This window comes from Hibiscus syriacus, unplaced genomic scaffold (assembly GCF_006381635.1).
Source record: "Hibiscus syriacus cultivar Baekdansim isolate YM2019G1 unplaced genomic scaffold, ASM638163v2 tig00116954_pilon, whole genome shotgun sequence".
NCBI lineage: Eukaryota > Viridiplantae > Streptophyta > Magnoliopsida > Malvales > Malvaceae > Hibiscus > Hibiscus syriacus.
Genome location: NW_024063483.1, coordinates 1370537 through 1395502, shown reverse-complemented (window position 1 = coordinate 1395502; position 24966 = coordinate 1370537). Strand labels below are relative to the sequence as shown.

Sequence of the window (24966 nt, the reverse complement as noted above, 5' to 3'; positions counted from 1 at the left end):
TGACATGGCAGCAATGTGAAATATGAACTTGACATGTTAAAGTGTACATAAAATATCTATATATTTTAATTATTATTAAGGTTAAAAAAATATCCTTAAAATATTTGTGAAATAAAGAGTTTGTTTGGAGGCGACCTAACTTTTCATATGTGTTACTGTTGCGTGCAAATATTTGTCTGGCGCTCTTTCTATATTAAGTTAATTATATAGTATTTAATTATTGGTGATCCACCCTAGTCTGAAACATTTGAGTTCGTTTTTTATATTGATTGAGGTTTGGAATATTTTAAACAAATTATATTTAAGTTATGATGTGATTAGTTGTTAATGTATCGTCTTTGTTTTATTTATTTTTATTAGTGTTAATAATACTTATTTTTTTATTATTGATAATGATATTTATTTATACTTTTATTTTTCTCAAATTATTATGAATTAAAAAAATAATCATAAAAGTTAACATCATACTTGTGAAATGCATCGGGGGGGGGAGAGAGAAAACGATCCAATCAGTTCAATATTGCTAGCTATTAGCAGGTGTATTGGCGTATTAATTATTACTAGTAATATATAATTAAAATTTATTCAGTGAAACGTTAATTGAAAAAAAAAAGTATGTGAAATACTTTATTTTTTTCCGAATAAATATCAAATTCTTTTTAAGAAAATAAAGTTCAGAAATCATGACATGTAAGAGAGAACGTCTGACCCATAGGAATAAAAAAAATGATTAGGAAGGATATAAAACACATCACTGATTAGTCATTCCAAGATACAATTATAATCTGGTTATACTGTCTCACACCTAAAACAGCTGTTTGTACCAATTTTTATGACCTACTTTTATTTATTTTTGTTCAAAATTTTTAATTAAATTTTAATTTTTTTATATGACTTTTATGTGATCTTAAGTTGTTAATTTTGTTTTAATGATTTATAAAATTATTTTAATTATATATTTAATTTACTATTATAATTATAAATTTTTATTGTACTTTAAGATTTTTTTTGAATGAAATCAGTGATTTAAAAAAAATACGATGCCTTCTGTTCTTGTCCCTCATTGTGAGAAGGTCTTGTCTGATCTCTATCATGGTTTTATTTACTAATCTTCTTGTTTTAATATTCATCCCTATATTACATTTTGATCTTTAAATTTTTATTATTTAGCCTTAAAATAATTGAAATAAAATAATTTACACATGGATATTATTTTTAATAAATTGTGATAAATATCAAAATGGGTAAAACTCGAGTCTCAAAAACCGTGAACTAAACTTAAAACTATAAAAAAAATGTATACATAATCCATTAATGAAGTGTATTTACATGTATTTTAGTTGGATTCTTTAATTAAAAATAAATAAAAAATGCTTGAAAGCCACCACGAGCAATTACACATATATACTCTAATTCTAATTCATCTCTGTAAACACTAACATTCAATTCGATATAAATCACTACAGCAAAACAAGTTTTAACACTATTTTCTTAGCTCTGTAGCGCGTTTTTAAATGTCGTTAAAAATTTTCCAGCACTAATAAAAGCGTCGCAAGAAACATCGTTAAAATTAACGTCGCAACAATTATCGAAGTTTGTGAATAGAAAACATCGTAAAATATCAAGTTTATAGTGACGTTTTTCTCTAAAATGCGTTAATATTATCAAATTGTGGCGTTTGGCTTAACACGCTACGATATGAATAAAATTCGAAAAACCATTTTTCACCCACTTTCCCTATTATTCCAACAAAGCTGCATGGAGAACATTAATACACAATCATTTTCACCCATTTCCCCTATTAAAATGCCGTTAATATTATCAAATTTTGTGTATATTGAAAAAAAAACCATTAAAAGAATTATTTTTTATTTTTAAAAAGGTGGTACTACCTACTAATGAATAGACAGTCATTAAATATCTTTTAGGTATGCTCAATGCTCAGAGCATTACTTGTTTGAGTGAACATAGACGTGTGAGTTCCAAAACCTTTAAAGTTACGTTCTTTTAATTTATTTTGGAAATAAAATACCTTATTTGGTTAGGGTAGGCAAATGAAATTCATCAGTGAATTGGTACAGCAAAGAATGAAATAATCATTAATCGATAGATTTTGACAATTCTAATGGAAATATCATGACATGTTTCACACCGTCTCATGCAACAACTGTTTGCACCATGCCTTGCAAGAACTAACAAAATCATTTGGATAAAATTTCTTATTTTGTTTGGGATAGGTTATATGTTTAATACCTAAATTATTATTTTTATTATATTTTAATATCCAAACTTTATTTTTTTTTCAAATCATACTTACGGTTTAATTTAGGCTTTAGTTTGGTACTCGTCATTAAAAATTAAGTTGAAATTATATTTTTTTACTTTTTTAATGATTACACGGTATTACCTTATGATAACACGTCAACGTCACTTTGAGTTTTAACGATAAGATACGAAAATGAAACCTAAACTAAACATTATGTATAGCTTTGAAAAAAATAAAGTTTGAATACCAAAATAGAACACATGTTAATTTAATTAATAAACGCATGTGTATAATCTATTCAGTTTAATTCAATTTAATTGCTATTATCGTTGATATATTATATAGTAAAACATGAGATAAAGTATGCTTAATCCTATAATTTATATATGGGAGGGATCCATTATTTGATTTTAGTATTATGAACCTTAGTCTTTTAAGATGTTGCATTTCAATCATCTACATCACATTCAATAAATTATTATATTTTTTAATACTTAAATTTTTTAATTTATTAAATATAACCTTACTCTCTCTTAAATTATTATATAGTTAAATAAATGATAAAATATACAAATAGTCCCCGATTATAAGATATTGTTTTGTTACGTTTTCCGACTATCACCTGACTATAGGGAGTTGCTTTGTTGAGTCCCTCAACTATTAAAAGTTACAAAATGGTCACCTGATTATTCATTATGTTATAAACTCATAATTTTTCGTTAAAAAATTAGCGATCGTTTGAGCTGGACGTTAACATGCTGATTGAGATATGATAAACGTTTGAGATTAGGAGATCATATTTTATCATATATCAGTCAGTAGATTAACGTTCAACTTAGACTGTCGTTAATTTTTAACGAAAAAAACGAGTTTGAAATATAATTAATATATCATAGTTGATGGACCGTTTATATATTTTACCCTTTATTAAAATATCAAATTAAACCTCAAAATCGATTTCAAATATATATTTACGCATTTCGCATTTTTGACTTGAAACATTATAATACCTAGTGCATGTAATATAATTAGGTGAGCAATATCATGGTTATCAGATCTATAAAAGATGAACAAACAAAATTAGAAAAACATTAAGAGTTAATTGCATCATATGTCCTCAACATATGATCCTCATTTTAAATTGATTCTTAAACTTTTGAATATTCCAATTTCATCCTTAAACGATAACTTTCATTCTAAATTAGTCCTTAAACTTTTGAAAATTCCAACTTCACCCTCAAACTATGAACTTCATTTTAAATTCATCCTCAAACTGTTGAATCTTTCAATTTCATCCCCAAATCATCCAAATATGTAATTAGTTTCAAGCATAGTTTAACATATTATTTTCAAACATACAATATATAACTTGGCCTAACGATTTTATCAACAAATGATAGGATTAGTATATATATATAGTTTGGGATGAAATTGAAATGATCAAAAAGTTTATGGGACCAATTTAGAATGAAAGCCATAGTTTGAGGATGAAAATGAAATGTTCAAAAATTTAAGGACTAATTTAAAATGATAGTCATAATTTAGGGATAAAATTGTAACATTTAAAAGTCTATGGATTAATTTAAAATAAGAGTTATAATTTGAATATGTGTGATACAAATAACTAACAAATTAATTGAAAAAATATACATGATAAGCTAGTCTAGTCTAGTAGGATAAAGCTCTAATTTTTAAAAATAAAATTAAGGGTCTTAATTTTAATATCATGAATGAAAATAAATAAATTAAAAGATCATTTTATAATAAATCTTTACAATACATTATTTAAATTAATGGAAGAATAAATTGAATCTCAATAATTATATATATATAACTCTATTTAAAGAATCGATTCACCCCCATATTAAGAAATTGTTTAAAAAAATTAGGAAAGTTTGATCTTCATAGATGTCCCTGCATATATCTGTTTTCTCAACCATCCCCAAGCGTGGTTCTAACTTTTAGAAAATTAAATAATATAAATAATAAATAAGAGTTTCTGCTGAAAATAGGTTAGATTAATTAAGTTGATTATGTCATATTATGATACGTGGTTCGAAATAGAAAGTTTAATAATTTATCATCTTCAACATATAGTATCACAGATAAAGACGAGTAAATAATTTCAAAATAATAAAAAATACATAATTTTACGTGAAAATCTTTAAAAAAATACAGATAAGTAGAAGAAATTCACTATAATCAGTAAAAAATTACAATAAGATATATACGAATGAGAATATATTAAATTTTATCTCTCTAAATACATATATAATTATAATGACACAATAACTAAAAAAATCTTTCTACCATATATCTCAATTTTTTTATTTATGAAATGAGTTACATCATAATTTTTTTAATCGAACTAATAGAATATAGATTATATAATAATTTGTTAGAAATCTGAGAGTGAAAAGCAATGTTAGCATAAAAGAAATGCACAAGAGACGAGATTTAACGTGTTTGATTTTGTCTCAAAACCCAATATAAATATAAAAATTCAGTGTATCTCAAAAACCCTCAATATCCCTATAAAACTATCTCTACAACATAAATCCCAAAATTTATAGAGATCCCCAAAAGGATTTTGATCTCTAAAATAATCTTCTCTGACATAATTCTAAAAGTTAAGACATTGTCTTTATTTATCCAAATATTTAATCACCAAGAATTCTTGCCTAAAATAAAAAAAAAATTATTAAATAAACTTAATTATCAAATAATATTTTTATTCAATCATTATAATTATAACAAAATTCAACTTAATTATCTATTATAATTTGGATCGAAATATAACATAATTGATAGACCAATATTTGCCTTTTGTTTGTGGGATTTTGTTGACAGGAGGAAGAAACACGTCTCTTGGGAAAAGACAAATAAAAAGTCAAATTAAACATACTGTTATGTTTGTCAAACACGTGACAATTGGTGTTCTGTAATCGAGCCTTGAGGAAGCTCAATCTTAAGTCGATTTCTTCTAATTTTGGTTATAATTTATAAATAGAATAAATCATTTTTTTTATTTATTAAAACATAACCAAACACGAATCTAACCATTTTCCATGGCGTCAATCGAGACCAAGACATCTAATTTTTGCATTATAAAAATTCATCGTCTCAAACATGTTTAGGGTATAGGTTATTAGTTCAATTGGAAGATTGGTTCATTAATAGGCTAAAAGATTTTGGACAAGAAAATGTGCTCACACAAGTTATGGTTAGGCCTCGCCTTAAGTGTTTATGTTGGAGTTCCATCGATAATAATTATCACGTATGAAGATGATTGTTATGATGATTTTCGGTGATTCATTTATTTTGATTTAAACGAAAAAATCGTATCTCACAATAAATAAAGATCTGTGTAGTGGATCTTTGAAGAGTGAAAATGAGTTTTTTGATGCTGAAACAAAAAAGAGAGAATACGAGAGTTAAAATAGGGAGAGAAAAATCCGAGACTGATAGGAAGAAAATAATCTTAGGAGTGGGGTGAATGAGGTGGACTGTTGATGGAACTTCAGTGAATCTCAGTGACATATTATTTGCTACATGTGTAATGTATAAGATAGGACGTTAAATGTTATGTTCGAGTTCTATCATGAGTAAATATCACGTGTGAATTTTCAATTCATATTGATTCTAATTTAAATTTTACTATGTATAGTTAGGATTAGATTTAGAATTTGTCCAAAAAACCATCTACGTATCTTTGTTAGAATACATTTCATTTATCTTTCCACACTTTATAATGTTTGATTTTAGTTGTGATTATATCAATGTATTGATTGGTATTTATTATTTTATTTATAAATTGTACTGATTAACTTTAATTGTAGTTATGCATATGTATTGCTTGTAATTACAACCTTTAAACAAATAAACGTGTTCAACTAAAGTGGATTTTAATTAAAATAAAGATCAGATTTAATTTCGAATAATTCAAATTCAGTTCTAATGTAATTTGATCCAGTTATTTCTCAATATATAATATATTTATTATATTTTTTTTTACAATTCCTACTAGAGAATAAAAAGGAGAATTTCCCTTTTAATGGGTATTAAATTCACAATCTAAAAAAATGGAGATATAAGATTGTTGACATATTTATTTTATATTTATATAAAAAATAAATTACATTGTACTACAAAATTCTGAGCGGTTGATGTTTACCAACTCCTTACATACCGACAATATTTAACAATGTTAATTAAATTATCTTTTAAAGTTCTGTAAAGGGACGAAAAGTTATATCAAGAGATGAAGAATACAAATAAATTTATATTTTCTTTTAAAAATAACAATCTGAAAAGATATTGATAAAATTTAATATCTAATAACTAAACTTGATTCGGTCAAGTCGTTTTCTTGGGTAATAAGTTTAGTTCATCCTTCGTATTGGTGAAGGAATGGGGTAAACAAGAAGTATTTTGATTGTATTGAATAAGAAGAAAAAACAACAATCACGTCATCAACATACCTAACATCATTGAGTTTGAAGCACTTTTATTTTTATTATACAAAATTAGGTTTAATCAAAATCAGGTTTTTAGTTTAACTTTGTATCGAATTCAGAACAGGTCAAAATATTTTTAAACTCGAATTATGTCTATTTTTTTAACAAGTCACGTTCATTCCATATAATATCCAAGTCGAAATTGGACATGAAAAAACCCTTTTTTTTTAAAAAAAAAACCAATTACCAGACTTTAAAATAGGAACACTTGTAAAGAAGGATTCTATTAATATCAAATTCAATTGCACAAAGAGTAATTATTTCTATCCAAAAAAACTCTCAACGACTGAAATTCTACAGTTGAATGCACAGAGATGATTAAAAATTTTAAAAAGATAAATCAGATGCACCAGCTTCAAGCATCAAGCCGGAAATGCTCAAATATTAACCATTAGTTAGTATTTTGCATTAATGGAGATTTCACCTTCATGAACCGGCTGCGTATTCACTTATTGGATCAGTTGATTCGATGCCCGAGTTTGCTTGAACCGATATCGATGGAACGGTATCCATTTGATCTATACCGGGGGAAGGATTTTCCTTGTTATCTGTTGCTGGCACGGAAGTATCCGTTTGACTGGGCACAGATGGGTTGGAGTCCATCAGATCGATATCCGGTTGAGATGTAGTTGGTGGAGATGGGTGGATCTACATTGTTTTCAACAATTCCGTATTCGGTGAGGAGATCCATGAACTCGTTAAGCAATTGCTGGACTTTTCTATTCGAAGCCATTGCAGGAAGAATGTCTTCTCTTAAAAGTGTGTGCCTTTTTATTCCCTGCAAAGATTCGGATAGGTGAGTGAAAGAATAGTTTAAAATACTTTAAAGTATCCAACGTGTCTGAGAAAGGATATGCAATCGGACTGGTATGGTAAAAAGATGAAAAAAAACCAATGTAGGGTGTTTATAAGAGTTCGGGACAAAAGACTTACAAGCACATAAGCATCCAACCAGGATTCTTGGCATCTGAAGCCATTACAGTTGGTGGCCTGAGAAAACTTACACAGACTTCCCGCAATCGAGACTCATCTGCTTCTCGACAAACATACGAGCATGTATAATTTGTCGATGACTTATTTTTATGATAAAATCCCGATAACCAAGAGAATTTTTAAGGATGCACCGAATACACATGCTTTTGGTAGGGGGAATATGCCTACCTTACTAGGAATCGTATGTAGGAAAGAAGGCTTTGTCGATATTCATTAGGAGATTTCAGAGCCAAAGACGATGCCAACTGAGCTTCTAAATGAGCACGCGTTTGCACTCCATCATCAGTTGCCCAACTGAAACACAATCACTTGTGAAATTATACAACCAACACGGTTAAAAGTTCTTAAAATAACTAAAAACCGGGAATTATTCAGAATCATTCCTTTAGCAGGGTTAAAAGTTCTTAAAATAACTAAAAACTGGGAATTATTCAGAATCATTCCTTTAGCAGGTATTAAGTCAAGAGGAATATAATTGAAATTCATGCCATCGACAGAGATAAGATGTCACACAAGTACACAGTATCAAGTCTGATGGCTTCGCGACTTTAGGACAAAACATTGACAGCGACAAACCTGCTCCAGGCTTGCTTACTGGCCAGATATTTCCTGACATTCACTTGCAGTGCGGCCGGCTCACCAGTCTGAGTTAAACCAAATTTCAAGAACTAGCGAAATTAGATGCAAGGAAGCAGTAATCAGCAACCCTCAAGCCAACACATGAGATATGTCAAACAGAAATGCATGCAGAGTCACCAAAACAACTAAAGGAAAACCAGATTTTGATAACTTGGCTGATATTACTTTGATTGTGCCTGAAAATAGTTAAAATGTAAGGAAATAAGTTTAACATCCCAAATGAACAAAACATTATGAGTTGTCGATCAAGTACCATGAAACAAGTCTTCTAAGATCATATGAAGGCTCGAAATATATAAAGTACTTGTACCTTTTGTAGAAGTGTTATGGTCCATCGTGATTAGAGACTCCAATGAATCATGAAGGAGACAATTCCTATTGAAGAGATCCCATAAATACAAAGATCTTTTCCTCGTAATCAATGACAATTTCCAGCTCTCATCACAATCAATAAAAGTTGCTGCAGATCCCACCAGCATCATGGTCGGTAAAGAGCATCTTCCACACTTCGTATAAACCTTCAAAAATATCAGCAAAAGGGATTAAGATGCATTTGCCAGACGAATAATGAAATCTCATCGTACTATTAATTGACTATTGTCCGGAACACACATTAAGAGGATAAAGAAACATAAATTCTACGTGCCTAGAATAAAGATTGAGTTCTTACCTGTAGACACCCATCTTCACATCCAACAGCCCAGAAGTTTGCATTTCCAGCCAAAACAGAGACTTTTCCTGAGATACGATCAGACCAAAGTGTTTGAGCCCCTCTTGTGCACACGATTTCTGTTTCCTTCGTCATACATGCACGCCAACAATGTCATTAACATGTTCCCGTGGACAAGCTTCCAGGCAAACTGGAGTCATATCATCCCCTTCTTTCTTGTCAAATACCCTAATTGAAAAAGATTTGGTAGAGCTAACCGTGGAACCTGAAGGCTGAATTCATGCTTCCGGGCAGTTTTACATTGATTCTACGATCTTGTCCAGTAGAAACTTTCTCAATAATCAGACTGCCACTAACAGTAACCCGAGCAGTGAACCCTGAAGGCCTGAACACTCCTTTAAATCAAAACTTCTACCAATGGTCCCCCTGATAGAAGCTTCTCTTAAACTACCATCAGATGGAACTATGCCATTACCATTTTTTCTGGGATCAGAAGATGCAACGGGGAAATCTAATGCTTGAGATTGAGCAGACACAAATATTCTCCTGCTCAATAGGAACACCAACAGCTTCAGGAATAATTCTCTTTCTACCATCAGCTCTTTTGTATTCTCTTTGTTTCACAGGACTAGACACCTGGGCAGGTGTCACCATTTTATTTAATCTGTCACTAGCAGAAAGTCCGCTCTTCTTTCTATCATTATTTTGAGGCTCAGAACTTTTGTTTGGCACCTGTAACGCAAGAGAGGACTTTACAGGTATCTGGTTCTGCTGAACTTCCAAATCTACTTTCTTGCTAGTGGATTCCTTGGCTGAAGCAGCTTCAAGCAATAATGGTGAAGGGCTCTCCGCCAAATTTTCCTGTCGACCTCTGTCATCACCATAACGACTTCTCTTTAACTCATCAAGTTCAGCATCACTTAGCTTGTGGCAAAGTTCTTTCACTTCAAAATGGAATGTAGCCACCATTCCATCCAATGAACAGGGAAAGAGAGAATAGCCATCGGGCTCCTATTCCTGAAAGTAGATTACAATATATGTATGTATGTATGTATGTATGTATGTATGTATGTATGTATGTATGTATGTATGTATGTATGTATGTATGTATGTATGTATGTATGTATGTATGTATGTATAAAGTATATCTTCACTGAAAGGAAAACTTTTACCAGGATAAATCCACAACACTTTGACCAAAGAAATACTTGGCTACAAGGAGTGGCCGAGGACTTTCAGTTGTCCAAACAGTTACAGTGCGGTCCTGACTCCCGATTGCAATGACATTGTATGGCTATGATTCTTTCCCCCAGATCTTAGCAGCTCCATTTGCCCAGCCTAACAGGAGTGGCTTTCCCTTCTTGCGAATTGGTGGAGCTCCTTCTGAACATCGAGTGATTAAACTTGACTGCAATAACCAGTGCATTGTGACCTAAGAAGTCAAATCTGGCAGCCCATTTCCCTCTGTCAAGAACAGGTGCAGAATGCCTGGGCTTTTGATAACCGTGAGTGGTCGTTATGAAATGGCCACAAGGTGACCATGCAAGCCGCCTGAAAAACGTAGATCCCAACTGAAGAGAATATGTTTTCCATCAGAAAACAAAATTAGAATGTGTAAGACCAAAGAAAATTCCATCAACAGAAATAAACTTACTGATTTTGCCCAGTGGCCCTCTGTTTTATGAGCAAGGCTCCAGTCACTCGTTCGCCATATTACAACTGTCTTGTCATCAGATTGACTCGCTAAGAAATATCCAATGGGATCCCAGGCAACTCCTTTAACGAGACTAGAATGACCCCTAAGTACAGCTGTGCAGATGCCGTTACTCATATTCCATATGTGGATGGTGTTATCCAAACTCCTACTAGCTAACATCGAGTCATCAGGAGACCAATTCAGATCTATACTTCAAGCTCGGAATGAAGTAAACGTCCCAGTTAGACAATATCCAGTGCTTATCCAAAACAGACACATTCAAATAAAACATGTAATTCAAGTGCAAACATCAAGAAGTGTACTTAAAAAGACATGAAAAACAGTATCATTACCACATCTGCACTGTGTCCCCTCAATGTGATTGCAACTTTCCAATTCTCAACATCCGGGGGCTCTCCACTGCCGTCCCAGAACCAGGTTTTCTCTCGTGAACTAGAATCGCTTGATCATCAGACTCTGATGCAAATGAATCGACCGTGCTTTGCCCACCTAAATTTAAGCCGGCACAAAAACAAAACATATCAGTTCACAACAGAAGATGCTTTTTATAAGCTCAATTGGATAGTTTCTAGTCATATATCATTGTAAATGCTATGCATAGTAAAATTTGCAACTCAGGTCACCAGCAGCAGTAACAAAACTAACCCCAAAAGAAAATATCAAGAGAATAAGAAAGAAAAAAAATTACCTTGTGGTCACCTCCACCAGTAGCAAACCTAAGACCAGCAGGCTGAATAAGAATGGAGAAAATCTGCATTCCCTCGTGCCTAATCCAACTTGGCTTCTCAGCAATCATTTTCCTTCTCCTTTGCTACTTCATACCTTTTCAACAAGGAAAAAAAACTATAACTTGAAAAAAAAAAGTTTCTTAGTACCAAAACTTATGCTGATTATGGTTTTTTTTTTTTGAAGAAGAAAATAACTACTTTCGATGACAAAGAAGGCAAAGAGAGTACCCAAATACAAGAACGGGGAAAAAAACAAGAGATCTTAAAAGAAAGGTAGAAAGGGATAAAATTTGGTCTTTTAAAGGTAACAATTTTTTTCTTAGAAGATTGCGAGGAGGGTGACTTTAGATTCGCGAAAACAAAGAGATTTAAACAGATTTATTCATAAATTTTGAAGACAAAAGAAGGAAGAGAAGATAGGGTTTTATTTATCAGAATTGTTGTTTTAATACATTGATGTCTTAATAAGTTTAAAAAAATTAATTTAATCTTTGGATAAATCAAGAGATACACCACTAATTTATACATAAAATTTCAAAATTTGTTATAAATTAAAATATACTTAATAATTTTTGTGATCCTATACAATAAAAATTTAGTCAATCACTTAAATCAATTTATAAAATAAATTTTAAATATTTTAAATATATGATAAAGATTCTCTTATTTTTTTAATGTAACGTCTTAAAATGATATAAGATGTATATATATATATATAAATAGAAGGTTTTAGATTCTAAAAATAATTGTATTACACATTCTATTATACATCTTGATCTTGCAACAAATGGTATCATAATAAACCTTTGATTACTGTGGTTTTATGTCGAGCACCCCAAAATGTAAGGTCAACAAGTTGGACAACTGTCACCAGTGACGTGGGTGTGACTCTTCAACTGTTTGATTTCATGTTAAACGTCCTAATAAGTGAAGTGGATAATTGTGGGCAGTGACGAGGTTGCGACCCTTTAACCGTATGATTTTGCACTAGGCTCTTAATAAGTGAAGCAGACAAGGTGGACAACCATAACTCGTGATGAAGACGTCCCTTTGACTATTTGATTTTATGTTGATTAAATAAAGTGACTAAATTTTACAAGATTGATTATAGGAAAATATCACGTTTTAAAAAGATGGGAAACATTAGTCTCATATTGATAATAAAAAAAATTACACTGTACATCCTATTGAACATGTATTTTAATAAGAGGATAATAATTTTATCACAAAGTTCTTGAAAAAGGAGTCAAATATTAAACTATATAATTATTATATTTCAGATTTTGACGGAAAAAATTTCGTCACTATTCGTTGCATGGGTATAGAAAAATTTATAAAATATAGGGTGTATTAGTGTGATATATAATTTAGTTTTACACATATATTTATGATTATTAAATGAATAAAAATAGATGATTAATGAATTAATTTTAATTGTAAGTGTAAAGTTGGAATTTTTTTCTTCACACAAGCCATATATGTTTATATTGCATAAATCTCACCTTGAAATAAATGAAAATCATATGATCCAACAAGAAGAAAACAACAGGAAGAAGATCACAATTTCGTTGCTTTTAATATAAGTCCGGCCGACGTGAAATTTTATGATAATCACGTAATAATCACGCACAAAGCTTGAGTTTAAAAGAGAGGATCAGACAGTGAGAACATCGACTTCCTCCGTCTTCAGTCTTCACCTCAGTTTCTTCCCCATTTGCGATCCAAATTTCATCGCATTTTCTTCATTGTATTTTCCTTTTTGCAGTTTCCATTTTCAGTTCTGAATATTAACTAAATTATTGTCCCTTATTGCCATTGTTAAAGAAGAAACCATGGAATTTCAGCTCATCAAACAAGACCCACACCCATGTTTCATTTCCATATGCAGTTCATGTTTCACTTTCTGGTAACATTTCCAGCTCCGTGATTTCATCTTTGTCTCTTTTCCTTTCTGGGTTTTCTTCCGGAATAAGAAAACAGTTCTTCTTTCATGAAAAAAAAAAGATTCGACTTTTCATCAATTTCACCAATATGGTTGTACCCATGAAGAGGTCAATTAGGCCATTGATAAGCATCCTAGTGCTTGCTGCATTAGCAACAACCTTAAGCTACCGGATTTTCATCAGCCGCCGCGATGTGTTCACCGCCGCAGCCGAGTTACAACCCGCATCAATCCAAAACTTGAACTTTACTTTGCTTAAGTTTGCAGCCATTGATATAGGTGAAGAAAAATCCAAGCTTGAAATAGACCAGCTTCTTGATGGGAACTTTGATAGTCAAGGAAGATACAAGGCCTATGCAACTTGGAGGAGGTTCAATCAACATGATGCCAAAGCAAGAAACTCTAAAGGATTGTTGGTAATGCTCCGATCCCCCAAATTTTATCGGTATTGGTCGAATTTTAGAAGAAACTTACAGGATTGGGCTAGAAAAAAGATGTTTCAACCTGATATTATGATGGATTTAGTTAGATTAGTGAAGGTCCCTATCGATAGCTCAGACGGAACATATAAGTCTTGTGCTGTTGTGGGGAATAGTGGGATCTTGTTGCATAATCGTCACGGGAAGTTGATCGACGATCACGAGGTTGTGATCAGGTTGAACAATGCTCGGATCGAGAGGTTTGAAAAGCATGTAGGGTCGAAAACGAATATATCGTTTGTGAACAGCAACGTTCTGCATCTCTGTGCTAGGAGGGAAGGTTGTTTCTGTCACCCTTATGGTGATGGTGTTCCTATTGTGATGTACATTTGCCAACCAGTTCATTTCATGGACTATTTGGTGTGCAATGCGTCTCACAAGGCAGATTTGTTGATTACAGACCCGCGTTTCGATGTGTTGTGTGCTAGAATCGTGAAGTATTATTCAGCGAAACGGTTCGTGGAGATAACGGGGAAGCCGTTGGGCAAATGGGAATTGACTCATGATGGTTCCATGTTTCATTATTCCTCTGGACTGCAGGCTGTGATGCTAGCTTCGGGAATTTGTGACAGAGTTAGTATATTCGGATTTGGAAAATCGACTTCCGCCAAGCATCATTATCATACTAATCAGAAGGCCGAGCTCCAGTTACACGACTACGAGGCCGAATACGAATTCTATCGTGATCTGGTGAAGAATCCATATGCAATACCATTCATTTCAGATAAGTTCAGATTCCCTCCTGTGGTAATCTATCAATGATTTTGGCCTGTTTGTGTCTCTTGTTCAAGATTAACTAGCTGGTTTCATGTTCTACAAGTAATTTTCGGTTAGATAGTCAAAAGGAGAAATAAGCCTATTAATTTTTAACGACACAATCTTAGATTTTACGTGTTAGAATCAAGTTGTCCATACAACATATGTACACCTATTTAATTTTGATTTATTTACTTTTAATATGCTTCACATTAGATTAGAATTTGACATTTAATGCTCAAATTGATTTTTTTATTAATGAAAGGACCTAATTAAAACAATATTAATAGTTTGAAGAATAAATAATTTAAGCACTTATTTATAATCTAGACATAGTTTGGGGATGTCTAGTACAATTAACCCATTTAAAGCCGTGATAAATAAATCCATAGTTTGAAGAATAAAGCCGTGACAAATAATATCTGAATTTGATATATTTTTTAATATGCACTCAATTGAATGCTAGCAAAAAAAAAAAAAAAATTCAGCTAGCCCCGTCAATGCTCTTCATTACCGGTTAACTATTGTTTTCATTAACGCAAAGAATTAAATGATTTTTTTATTTTTGTGTTAGTAAAGGTTTAAATAGGTGTAAATTTTTAAAAATATTAAATTAGAAAAAATATATAATTAAAAATATCAAATTTGGGTACCTAATGTGCAACATTTTTAAATTTAAGTACTAAATCGGACAAAAACATAAATACTACCGCATTAAAAAAATCAAATTCAAAAACTAAATTATGTATTAAGCCATAAATAACATGCCTTTACACAATTGAAGATTTGTAAAGTTATAAAGTTTAAAGTGTAATTACTGTATATGACAACCAAATTTTGTTTTATATATGATAATTTGAAAAAACACACTAATGTTTTAGAAATGGAAATTTGGTAAGGTTCCAATTGAAAGCTTTTGCAATTTATAAAGGTCAAAGTGTAATTTACCCAAGCAATGTTTGCATATGCATGACATCAACAAGTTTACTCCGAAAGTTTTAAAACGGCGGCGTATTATATCCGCGCCGAAAAGAATTTTTTTATAGTTATATTACACACGTTTACGGTAATCGCTTTCGTTTTCGTTCGTTTTAGAAAGTAAAAGAAAATGCTGATTTTGATCTGCGCTTGACTCGTTTGATTCCAGGTAATTGAATCCTTGAACCGCTCATAATTTCATCGTATTTTTGCTTAATTCCACTTCACTTCAATTCCATTCTTTTTTTCTTATATTTCACTCTCTCAAGTTTAGGGTTTTCACACATATTCCTAGCTCTCAAATTTTCAAAATTTTCCTTTTGCCCTTTTTACATTTCTTCCATCATTAGTTTGATAAGAAGAGAAAGTGAAGAAGAGAAGTGTATGTTCTTAGTTTTTGTATTTTCTCCCTTTAAAAGAATTGGTCGAAATATTTTTTATTGAGCTTTCAAGTGTTTCCTTTTAGTTTTTCTTTATGAGTACAAATTTATTTATTTTTCTCATTTTTAATTTTTTTTATTTTTTGCTTAATTGGGGATTTAGATTTGTGACTTAATGTTTACTGCTTTAGTACTTGTAACAAGTAGCAGCGGAAAGAAAAGTAGTCAATGTTTAGCATTATGAAAGATAAATTTGAGGTGCATTTTATCTATATTTTTAATTTTCTGACTGCCGTAGGTCTTTCACGGAAGCTACTCTCAACCTGGCGTTGGGGGCAGCCTACTACCCTACCTCCCCTTACCCCATTGCATATGGGAATTGGGTTCTGTTGTTGTTGTTGTAAAGAGTTGATACATTTTGTTTGATTTTCGGTTCTTTATTATTAGAAAAGCTGCTAAAAAGGAAAAGAAAATGGTAAAAACTGGAAGGCAAAATTATTATTGATTTAAAAATGAAAAAAATAGTGAAAAATGCAACACTATATGTTTAACATGTTTGTTCTGTAAACAAGTAATTATTCTAATCCTATTTGTTCTGAAAAAGTGTACATTCATTTTTTAATCCTTCAAATTATAAAGCAAGAACTGAACAGTCTGTTAGGGGATTAGATTATTAGTGGAAGAGAAGCGAGTTACTTGGTTTTGGGAGTAACAATCTTCTGTTCACTTGTGCAGGTTTGGCAGTTCTAAGTTGGTAGAGTTACAGAGAGAAAAATATGTTGAGTTCTGGGAATAATTTAAACCGAGGTAATGTGGGCTTGTCATCAGACATGCCACCATTGCCTCAGTGTTTTCCTTTGGAGCCAATTTCATTAGGCAGTCAGAAATATACTCGGTCTGGGGAATTAAGCTGGGTGTTGGGTGTTCCTCTTCGAAGCAGTCCATCAGGTGATCATTATTTTGGAATTTCACACCCTAAACCTTCCCCTCCAGTGGCGACAGAGGAGCTTAAGAACTTTAAAGAAAGTGTTCAAGAGACAACCAGAAAGGCCAGGTATAGTCTTTCTACAATATTTCACCTGCTGAATAATGCTAAAACTTGGGATGTTCTATATTTTATGCAATATGTTATCCTTTATGAGTTAATAAAGTAACTTCTCATTGTAATTGTGGTGACAGGGAACCTTTAAAGTTAATTAAGTAATGGTAGGATCTATTCCTGGAAACATAATGGGCAAATAACAATCTGCATGGACGTGATTAGTTAGAATGCATGCAATGATCATATATGGTGGTATATGCAATATATCATCGTTGCATTCAGTGTAGATATTCAGTCCTTGGCATTTGCTTATGAAGCTAACTGTCTGGGATCGGAACATACAGCTTTACTGCAAGTCAAATGATTCTTCTCACAGTTTTCTTACTGCACATGTTCTCCATGCATATTTTATATCGATTATGATGCCAGTTATTTGTTAATTCTTGTGGACAGTTTTTAGTTATTGAATCTGCATTGTCTTTCTAACAGGGATAGAGTAAAAAGGCTGCAAGAGTCAATTTCTAAACTGGATAGGTATAAGGAAGCTTTAAGTTCAAAGAAGCGACAGCGAAGTGATATTTCAAGTGAGAGAACTAGTGGAGTGAATATTACAAAGATGGGAAGCCAGATGCATAGAAATGGCCTTGACTTAATGACTCAAAGATTGGAGGATGGGCCAAAGAGTATGGGGCTCAACAATCGTGTTCGCACATCAGTGGCTGATTTAAGGGTTTGTATTTTTTTACTTATATTGCCGGAATACCAATTGAGTGTTTTGACATGTGGTTACGGATATAAAATATGTTAACTTCTACACAATTTCCATAGAAAAATCAGTTGATAACTGCTCAGTTATGCATCAGACAAAGTTTCTATTGGGCTTTGTTCGTTTTGTTTAATGATAATTGGATGTGCTATTTTATGTACAAATAAAAGGAAGAAGACAAAATGGGCCTGAAACTTAAACATAGCTTTTATAGACCCTTCCTTTTTCTCTTACTGTTTAGCTAACCGTTCATTAAGTTTATTCACTTTCTTGTTTTGTCTTCCTTCTCTTCTTTCATGATATAGGCTGGTAAGAGAATTGCCATGAATCCAAGGCAACAGGGGACAATAGAAAAGGGTGGTGATGTGCTTTCAGCTGGTAATGGTGGTTCTGCCCGAATGGAAGGAAAGATCCGCAGATTGCCAGGTGAAGGATGGGAGACAAAGATGAAAAGGAAACGATCTGTTGCAACTGTAGGAAATAGAGTTGCTGGGGGTGACCAAGATAAAAAACGAGTTATGCAACCAAAGCTGAGTTCTGAATCAAAGTTGCGATCATGTGATATACAGGGTTTCAGGTGATTGTCTAGGAATGAACTTGTATTCTAGTTGATGATTTGAGAAAGAACACATCTCATTTTGCCGGACACTGTATATTAGTTTTCGATCAAACTTTATAACCACTTGCTTTTGGTATGCATTCTTGAATGCTTGACAAAGATATTGTTGTTTTCTAATGAAAATTTAGGAAGATTTCTTCTCCTTTATCTTTTGCCTTGTTGCTGTAATTGATTATTTCTTTGTGTTTAGGCTTTTTGTTTATAAATTGTGCCGTTGTGTCATTTTTCAAACCTTGTTCTGTTAAAACTTTTTCTTACCATCATGTTATTTGGCTTTTTATGCTTACAGATCAAAATCTTCCCCAGGAGTTAGTGGAATTAGGAAGTCAGATGGTTCTTTTGAAGCGGCTGGTTCAGATGCCAGCACAGTGCTTAGGAAAGAATTGGAGAGTACCTCTATTCCTCGGGATCGTGCAGCTATGTTGGAGCAGAGGGTTGTAAAAGCAAATAATAAGTGTGTGCTTGCACCATTTTAGTTCTAGCAGTCCGTAGTGTACCTGCAGGAACCATGGCATACATGGTCAACAGCCATCAAAATTTGCATTTAATTTCTTTCATGTATGGTATTATTTTTAAGGGTTTCTCCTCCTTGATTATTGATTCATTAATGCCTCTATTCATCAGGGCGACTTTCCAGGATGACAATCAGGCTAGTGGCCCAAGTACAATGCTAAAGGAAAGGTTTCTGGGGCACCACGAACTGGTTCCATCATGGTGTTAGACTCATCTTCTAAAGTTCACCTCTCATTTGGAGCTTTGCAGGGTTGGGAACAGCCAAATCTAAATAAGATCCAACCATTAGGTGTTGGGAGCAATAAAAAACGTTTGATTTCTACAGGTTCTTCTTCACAGGCCATGTCTCAGTGGGGTGGTCAGTGACCCTATAAAAACTCACTTTCAAATCGAACAAATTTAATGTCTCCTTCTAATGCTGAAGCTCAGATTTCAAATCAAGGCTTTACAGCACTTGATTTTGGTGCTAGGGCATCTATTGAAATTGGTGGATCACTGCTTGGCAGCAGTGTAGATAATGCTACTCCGAGAATTAAGAGGGAATCTGAGAATGTTTCTTCTCCATTTGGGTTTTCTGAGAGTGAAGAATCAGGGGCTGGAGATAACAAATCAAAAGAGAAAGGAATTGATTGTAGTGAGGTTACTTTACCTACATCTCAAAAAGCTGGGTCTTTCTTATTGTCCACGATGAAGAACAAAATGTCTACTAGTGAAATTGGAGATGGAGTCCGAAGACAAGGAAGGAGTGGAGGTGGCGTACCATCCTTGACAAAACCAGGTTTCCTCCTATGAGAGAGAAGTTGGAAAATATTACAACAGCCAAGTCAATACAAAGTGCGAGATCTGCTTCTGATAAAAATAGAAGGTTCTTAAATATTTTCCTGTAGCTTTTGGTATTAGAGTATTTATTTTGTCTTAAGGAAATCTGATGAATGAATCATTTTCTTTGGTTCAGTAAGACAGGGCGTCCACCTTCCAAAAAGCCAAAAGATTGCAAGGCCACAACTCGTGTTGGGTCGATACAAAGTAACGTCTCTTCAGATTATATAGGTATTTACTAGGTCCATGAGATTTTTGTCTTCATATACATTGGAAATTTAGAGTATTGATCTATACTCTCATTATGATTGCTCTAAGAATATCATTCGTATCATTTTGCATGCTATTCCCAATCTCAAAGCTTTGCATGAATGATATGGTACTTATCCAGGTCTATGTGACCAGATATTATTATATATACAAATATTTTGCTCTTAGTGTTAGTTTAACTGTCCACAGCTAATATTTGTGTACTTGACTACTTGTATGGATTTAATATTTCTCTTAATGGAGAGTGTCTTTTTGTTTATTTAATAGTCAAATTTGGAATGAGTTTTAGATTCACACTTTCTGTGTGCATATACCTCTAAACTTTTGTGAACTAAAGACGTCTGTTTAAGATCCATGAAATCTCCTGTTATATTTTTCCTAATGACATTGTGTTCGGGATGGCATGTTCAGGTGAATCTGATGATGATCGTAATGAACTATTTGCAGCTGCCACTTCTGCTCGTAATGCTACTAGTATGTACCTCTCCAGTGAGTGCCATATCCCCACACGAAAGAGAGAAAATAAAAGAAATATGCCTTTTGAGAACTGAGCTTTTGTTGTGGTATATATAGTCTTACCTGTTACTTGGTTTGATAGGTCTTGCTTGTTCTGGCCCTTTTTGGAAGAAAATGGGATCAATTTTTAATTCTGTCAGATCTGAAGACACATCATTCCTTACACAACAGGTACCGTAGGGTTACTAACAGACTTTGACTCATTAATACTTTGGGATTTAATTAATCACAGTTTCCTGATCTATGTTTTGACGTTGAAACAGCTAAATTTGGCCGAAGGGCTTTATGAGAGTTTGTGTCAGATGTTTGTAGATGGATATACTGTTTTGGTAAACTCCATCATCTTATGTATTTCTCCCTAAACTCACTCTCTAAGAACAGTAAAAGGGATAGCTGGAAACTAAGCATAACTTTTTTGACAAATGTTGATAAAAACTCCTTTCATTTGATAGGGTGGTGTGATAACAAAAGATGCACCTACTTCTGTTGAAGAAATTGCCAAAACTAACACTGCAACTGGAGGATTTGGTCTAAAACAGTTTGACAAGGTTACTCCCTTATGCCAAAGAGTTCTTTCTGCTTTGATAGAAGAAGATGAAAGTGAAGAAATTTATACCCTCACTGAAGCTAAGAATATGCCCCTTCACTATGCTAGTGACGATTCCCATTGTGGTTCTTGTAATCATATGGATGTTGAATCTAAAGATAGGGACAGGATTGAATCTGAAGTTGAGTCAAATACAGATTTTCTGTGTCAGAAAAACTCTCTGTTAGACAGACTCTCTTATGATGCTAGCATTACATCTAACACATTTAGGAACTCCAGCATGTCTAATTCTTTACATAGTAGTGAAAGGTGGTTGGGAGATGATGAATTTTCACATTAGGATATGGGGCCTGTCTATTTGATGCTTCTGTGTATTTGATGTCAAATGACTTTGTATTCAATCTTATATGATTAATTTTCCTTTCCATTTTTTTGCCTCCGCCCATTTGCAGCCTTATTTGACAGAGGGAGGGGAAGCAATAAATAAAAATGTTGTTGAACTTAATGTACATCTTTATCAACAGGTTGCTGGTCATAACTTTTAGCGTGTTTAAAAAATATCTGCAACTGGGATTATTCGAGCTTATTTTTGACATTAGCGTTGTTGCTATTTGTTTTCTTTAATTTTTCTTCCCCAAAATCTATTCATTTTACTAAAAAGAAATTTCAGTGTTTGATGTAAATAACATATTAAAACCCTTCTAGCCACTTTTTTCTTCTTTTAAATTGCATTTCTTCATATTTGAACACTTCGTTTTACTAATTTGTAGATTCAGAAAAAAGAAGAAAAAGTTGGGGAAGATTGATAAAGCCATTCAGAATGGGAGAGAAGTAGAGAGAAGGTGAGATAGACAGTTGTCCTCTAGTGTTGTTAATAGCCTTATGAAATAGTGTGCTTCAACTAGAATAATGTGGTTTAATCTGCAGGAACATCGAGCATGCTTCAATGGACCAATTAATACAAATGGCTAACAAAAAACGTTTGGTAATTCTCAGATACCTGGTGCAATTATTGTTTCTACTTTCTAATAACTGAAGCTGTTTAGGCTTAATTCTTTGCCTTCTATTGTTCTGTATATTACTATTCTTTCATCCCAATTTTTAGATGTAAAAGTTTCTTTTCACATGGTTGCATTTGAGAATTGTTTCGCTCATTTTTTTTGTACATGAAGGAAACTAGTGTGTTATGTACAATGTGCAAGCTATGTGATTTTCGGCAAGAACTACAAAAAAAAAAAGAATTACTTTACCTTTCCATATATTTGGCTTGCTAACTGAGCCCTCTTGTGTGAAAATGCTACAGTTTTTAAGGGAATATGATTGCATACAACATTTCCTTGGTCTTGGTGTAGTCAATATATTATTTGTCTATAGACTTTTGTTGGTGAATTTACTGGGAGTGTACCTTTGATAGTTACTTTATTCTTGATTTCAATGATTGATTATAACCTCATATATTTTGTGTTGAATGGTTTATTATTTTACATTTAAAGCGATTTAGAACAAGGTTTCTAGTTTAGTATAATTCATTTACTACAAACGACTTATGCAGGTTTGTTGTGGGGGTCATTCGTCAAAGAGCACAGTTCGTAAGGTTTCAAAACAAGTTGCATTAGCTTTTATCAAGCGAACGCTTGAGAGATGTTGAAAATTTGGACAGGCAGGCAACAGTTGCTTTAGCGACCTGCATTGCAAGATGTCATGTTTTCTGTACAACCAAGCAGCAACGAAGCAAAATCTGTTGAATGTATTGGCTCTGGAACTGCTAGTAATATTTGCGATGAAACATCCGACCATCAAGCAGAAGCCAGGGGGTCAGGTACACACAGTCTAAATTCCATGTTACTTGAACTCAAGTGTGTTGTGTTCGTCCAACATGTATGTGTTACAGTTGGAAGAGATGAGCGGGATGAGAACGATGATTATGAAGAACGAAGGAATTGAGGAAAGTAGAAGCCTAGGGTTAGGGATTGAGGATGGACAATTGGGAATTGAGGCGAGGGAAGGAATGGAAAGAAGGAAATTAGGGATTACAACTTAAGAAGAGGAAAGAATGCACTTACCCTTTGAAGTGGAGCGGATTGTTGAACAGGTTCAGGAGGCATTGGATTCAGTGGAGTTTCATACCCAAGTTGAGTTGAAGCAGCCCAAGATTGGTGGCCCAATAACCTGAAAGGGGAAGATAAGATCAGTTTGTTATAACTGTTATTGATGTAATGTCAGCTGGCATATTTTACAATTTACGTTTTTAGCCCTATAACTAAATAAGATTGGCTGTGAGACATTTGATTTCTGAGATTATGAATGAACAAGCATTTTCTTCTCTGAATTCTCTCTAAATTCTTTCTATTTCTATTACCTATTTTTCGATTTCTCTTCTAATTATCTCAAACCATAACAAATTGGTATCGAGAGCCTCGATTCTTGGCAAGAGTGGTGGTATGCCCAAGAAAAATCAAAACATGGCAGAAGACTTAGCTGGGTTGCAGAAACAGATGGAAGAATTGACAGCACTGGTGAAACAAGGACAAGATGAGTCTAATCCTCCTAAATGGTGGGAGATTCAGGACAACAAAATTTCTTCATTGGAATCTAGGATGGCTACGAATAATGGATATGTTGAGGAAATCTTGAAGATTTTGACTGGGAGGAAGGAGGACCAAAACCAGTCTGCTGAGGATCAGGTACAGACTCCTAACTCATTTAATATGAGTAGTAAACAGCCTGTTAAGGTGACGGTGATTAATGATAAGACTCGGTTTACTTATAAACCTGAGGAGCCTGGAATTCTTAAGTCTAAACCAAGGGAAATGCATGTTCATTTAACTAGCTTAAGAAATGACAATTTGATGGGGGAGAACAGTGTTGTTAGAAATCAATTAATGGCAGTAGAGGTGGATAAAAGAGGTATTGGGGGGTCTTCTAACATGTCAGGGGTAATGTGGTATAGACAAAAAATTGAGCTGCCAATGTTTGAAGGAATTAATCCAAGAGGATGGTTACAAAAATGTCTTAAATATTTTTCTCTTTGTAATATTGCTGAAGAGCAAAGAGTTGAGGTGGCTACCATGTATTTAGCAGGAAAGGTTGAAATATGGTTTGATGGTTACATTATGCAAAAATATCATGTTACTTGGTATGAGTTTGAGGCAGACCTATGTCATAGGTTTAATGACAAATATTTTGCTGACACAGTGGAGGAGTTCACAAAGCTAGTGCAAAAAGGGACTGTTGAAGAGTATCAGGACATATTTGAGGAATAACAGCCACATATGTTATTACAAAACCCTACATTAGGGGAAGACTTTTTTGTTTCTCTATTTGTTAGTGGGTTAAAAGAAGATATTAAAAACAGAGTTAAGGCTTTGGAACCTTAGTCACTCTCTGAGGCATGTAGGCAAGCTAAGTTATATAAGCTGTCTATGGAGTTTGAAAGAAAAAGATTGAGATCAACCTTCAGAAGTTCAACTTATCCAAATCCTATATCTACTCCAAAGCCAAACCAGCTACCAGTACAATAGAAAAATTCAGCTAATCCATCACCAAAGCAGAATTTAATAGATTACAGAAGACAAAACAATTTATGCGTTAAATGTGGAGATAAATTTGTTCCAGTTCATCAATGCAAAATGAAGCAATTGAACATGATGATGGAGGATGACACTGTTTTACCCTCAGAGAATTCACCAGCAGATTCTGATCAAGCAATTATGCAAGAAGAAGAGAGCATAGAAATATCAATCAATGATATTAATGGATGTATTGGTCATAACCCATTGAGGATACAAGGAACAATTCAAGGGAGACCA

At 33.1% G+C, this 24966-nt stretch overlaps 3 protein-coding genes and 1 pseudogene across 4 annotated transcripts; 3 read left to right on the top strand and 1 right to left on the bottom strand.

Annotated features, from left to right (window-relative positions):
- Nucleotides 1–7430: 7430 nt before the first annotated feature.
- LOC120189371 lies at nt 7431–11322 on the bottom strand (annotated as a pseudogene).
- A 1523-nt stretch (nt 11323–12845) lies between these two features.
- LOC120189369 (beta-1,6-galactosyltransferase GALT29A-like) lies at nt 12846–14713 on the top strand. Its single transcript, XM_039192667.1, has 2 exons — nt 12846–12849; nt 13419–14713. The coding sequence occupies exons 1-2, from the start codon at nt 12846–12848 to the stop codon at nt 14711–14713; spliced, it is 1299 nt and encodes a 432-aa protein (XP_039048598.1).
- Nucleotides 14714–15774: 1061 nt separating this feature from the next.
- LOC120189255 lies at nt 15775–19219 on the top strand. Its single transcript, XM_039192564.1, has 6 exons — nt 15775–15854; nt 16801–17119; nt 17597–17837; nt 18179–18450; nt 18782–18946; nt 19117–19219. The coding sequence occupies exons 2-6, from the start codon at nt 16842–16844 to the stop codon at nt 19211–19213; spliced, it is 1053 nt and encodes a 350-aa protein (XP_039048495.1). The 5' UTR covers nt 15775–15854; nt 16801–16841; the 3' UTR covers nt 19214–19219.
- Nucleotides 19220–19783: 564 nt separating this feature from the next.
- LOC120189256 lies at nt 19784–23434 on the top strand. Of its 2 annotated transcripts, XR_005522496.1 has the most exons (9): nt 19784–19870; nt 19961–20055; nt 20506–20568; nt 20693–20781; nt 20874–20939; nt 21063–21158; nt 21928–21999; nt 22085–22142; nt 22710–23434. XR_005522496.1 is itself a non-coding variant. In XM_039192565.1 (6 exons), exons 1-6 carry the CDS (start codon nt 19794–19796, stop codon nt 21495–21497), a joined length of 825 nt encoding a protein of 274 aa, XP_039048496.1. In that variant the 5' UTR covers nt 19784–19793; the 3' UTR covers nt 21498–21530. The 2 variants fall into 2 exon arrangements, 1 of the variants encoding a protein (XP_039048496.1); XM_039192565.1 differs by lacking the exons at nt 21928–21999; nt 22085–22142; nt 22710–23434 and having other exon boundaries at nt 21063–21530.
- Nucleotides 23435–24966: the final 1532 nt, after the last annotated feature.

Excerpts from the sequence above, each read along its gene's own strand:
- LOC120189255 (XM_039192564.1), top strand. The coding sequence starts at position 16,842 with ATGTTGAGTTCTGGGAATAATTTAAACCGAGGTAATGTGGGCTTGTCA. Across the intron at positions 17,120-17,596 it reads GAGACAACCAGAAAGGCCAG|GGATAGAGTAAAAAGGCTGC; the intron begins GTATAGTCTTTC and ends TCTTTCTAACAG. Across the intron at positions 18,947-19,116 it reads GTTGTAAAAGCAAATAATAA|GGCGACTTTCCAGGATGACA; the intron begins GTGTGTGCTTGC and ends TCTATTCATCAG.
- LOC120189256 (XM_039192565.1), top strand. The coding sequence starts at position 19,794 with ATGAGAGAGAAGTTGGAAAATATTACAACAGCCAAGTCAATACAAAGT. Across the intron at positions 20,056-20,505 it reads CGTCTCTTCAGATTATATAG|GTGAATCTGATGATGATCGT; the intron begins GTATTTACTAGG and ends TGGCATGTTCAG. Across the intron at positions 20,940-21,062 it reads TAGATGGATATACTGTTTTG|GGTGGTGTGATAACAAAAGA; the intron begins GTAAACTCCATC and ends TTCATTTGATAG.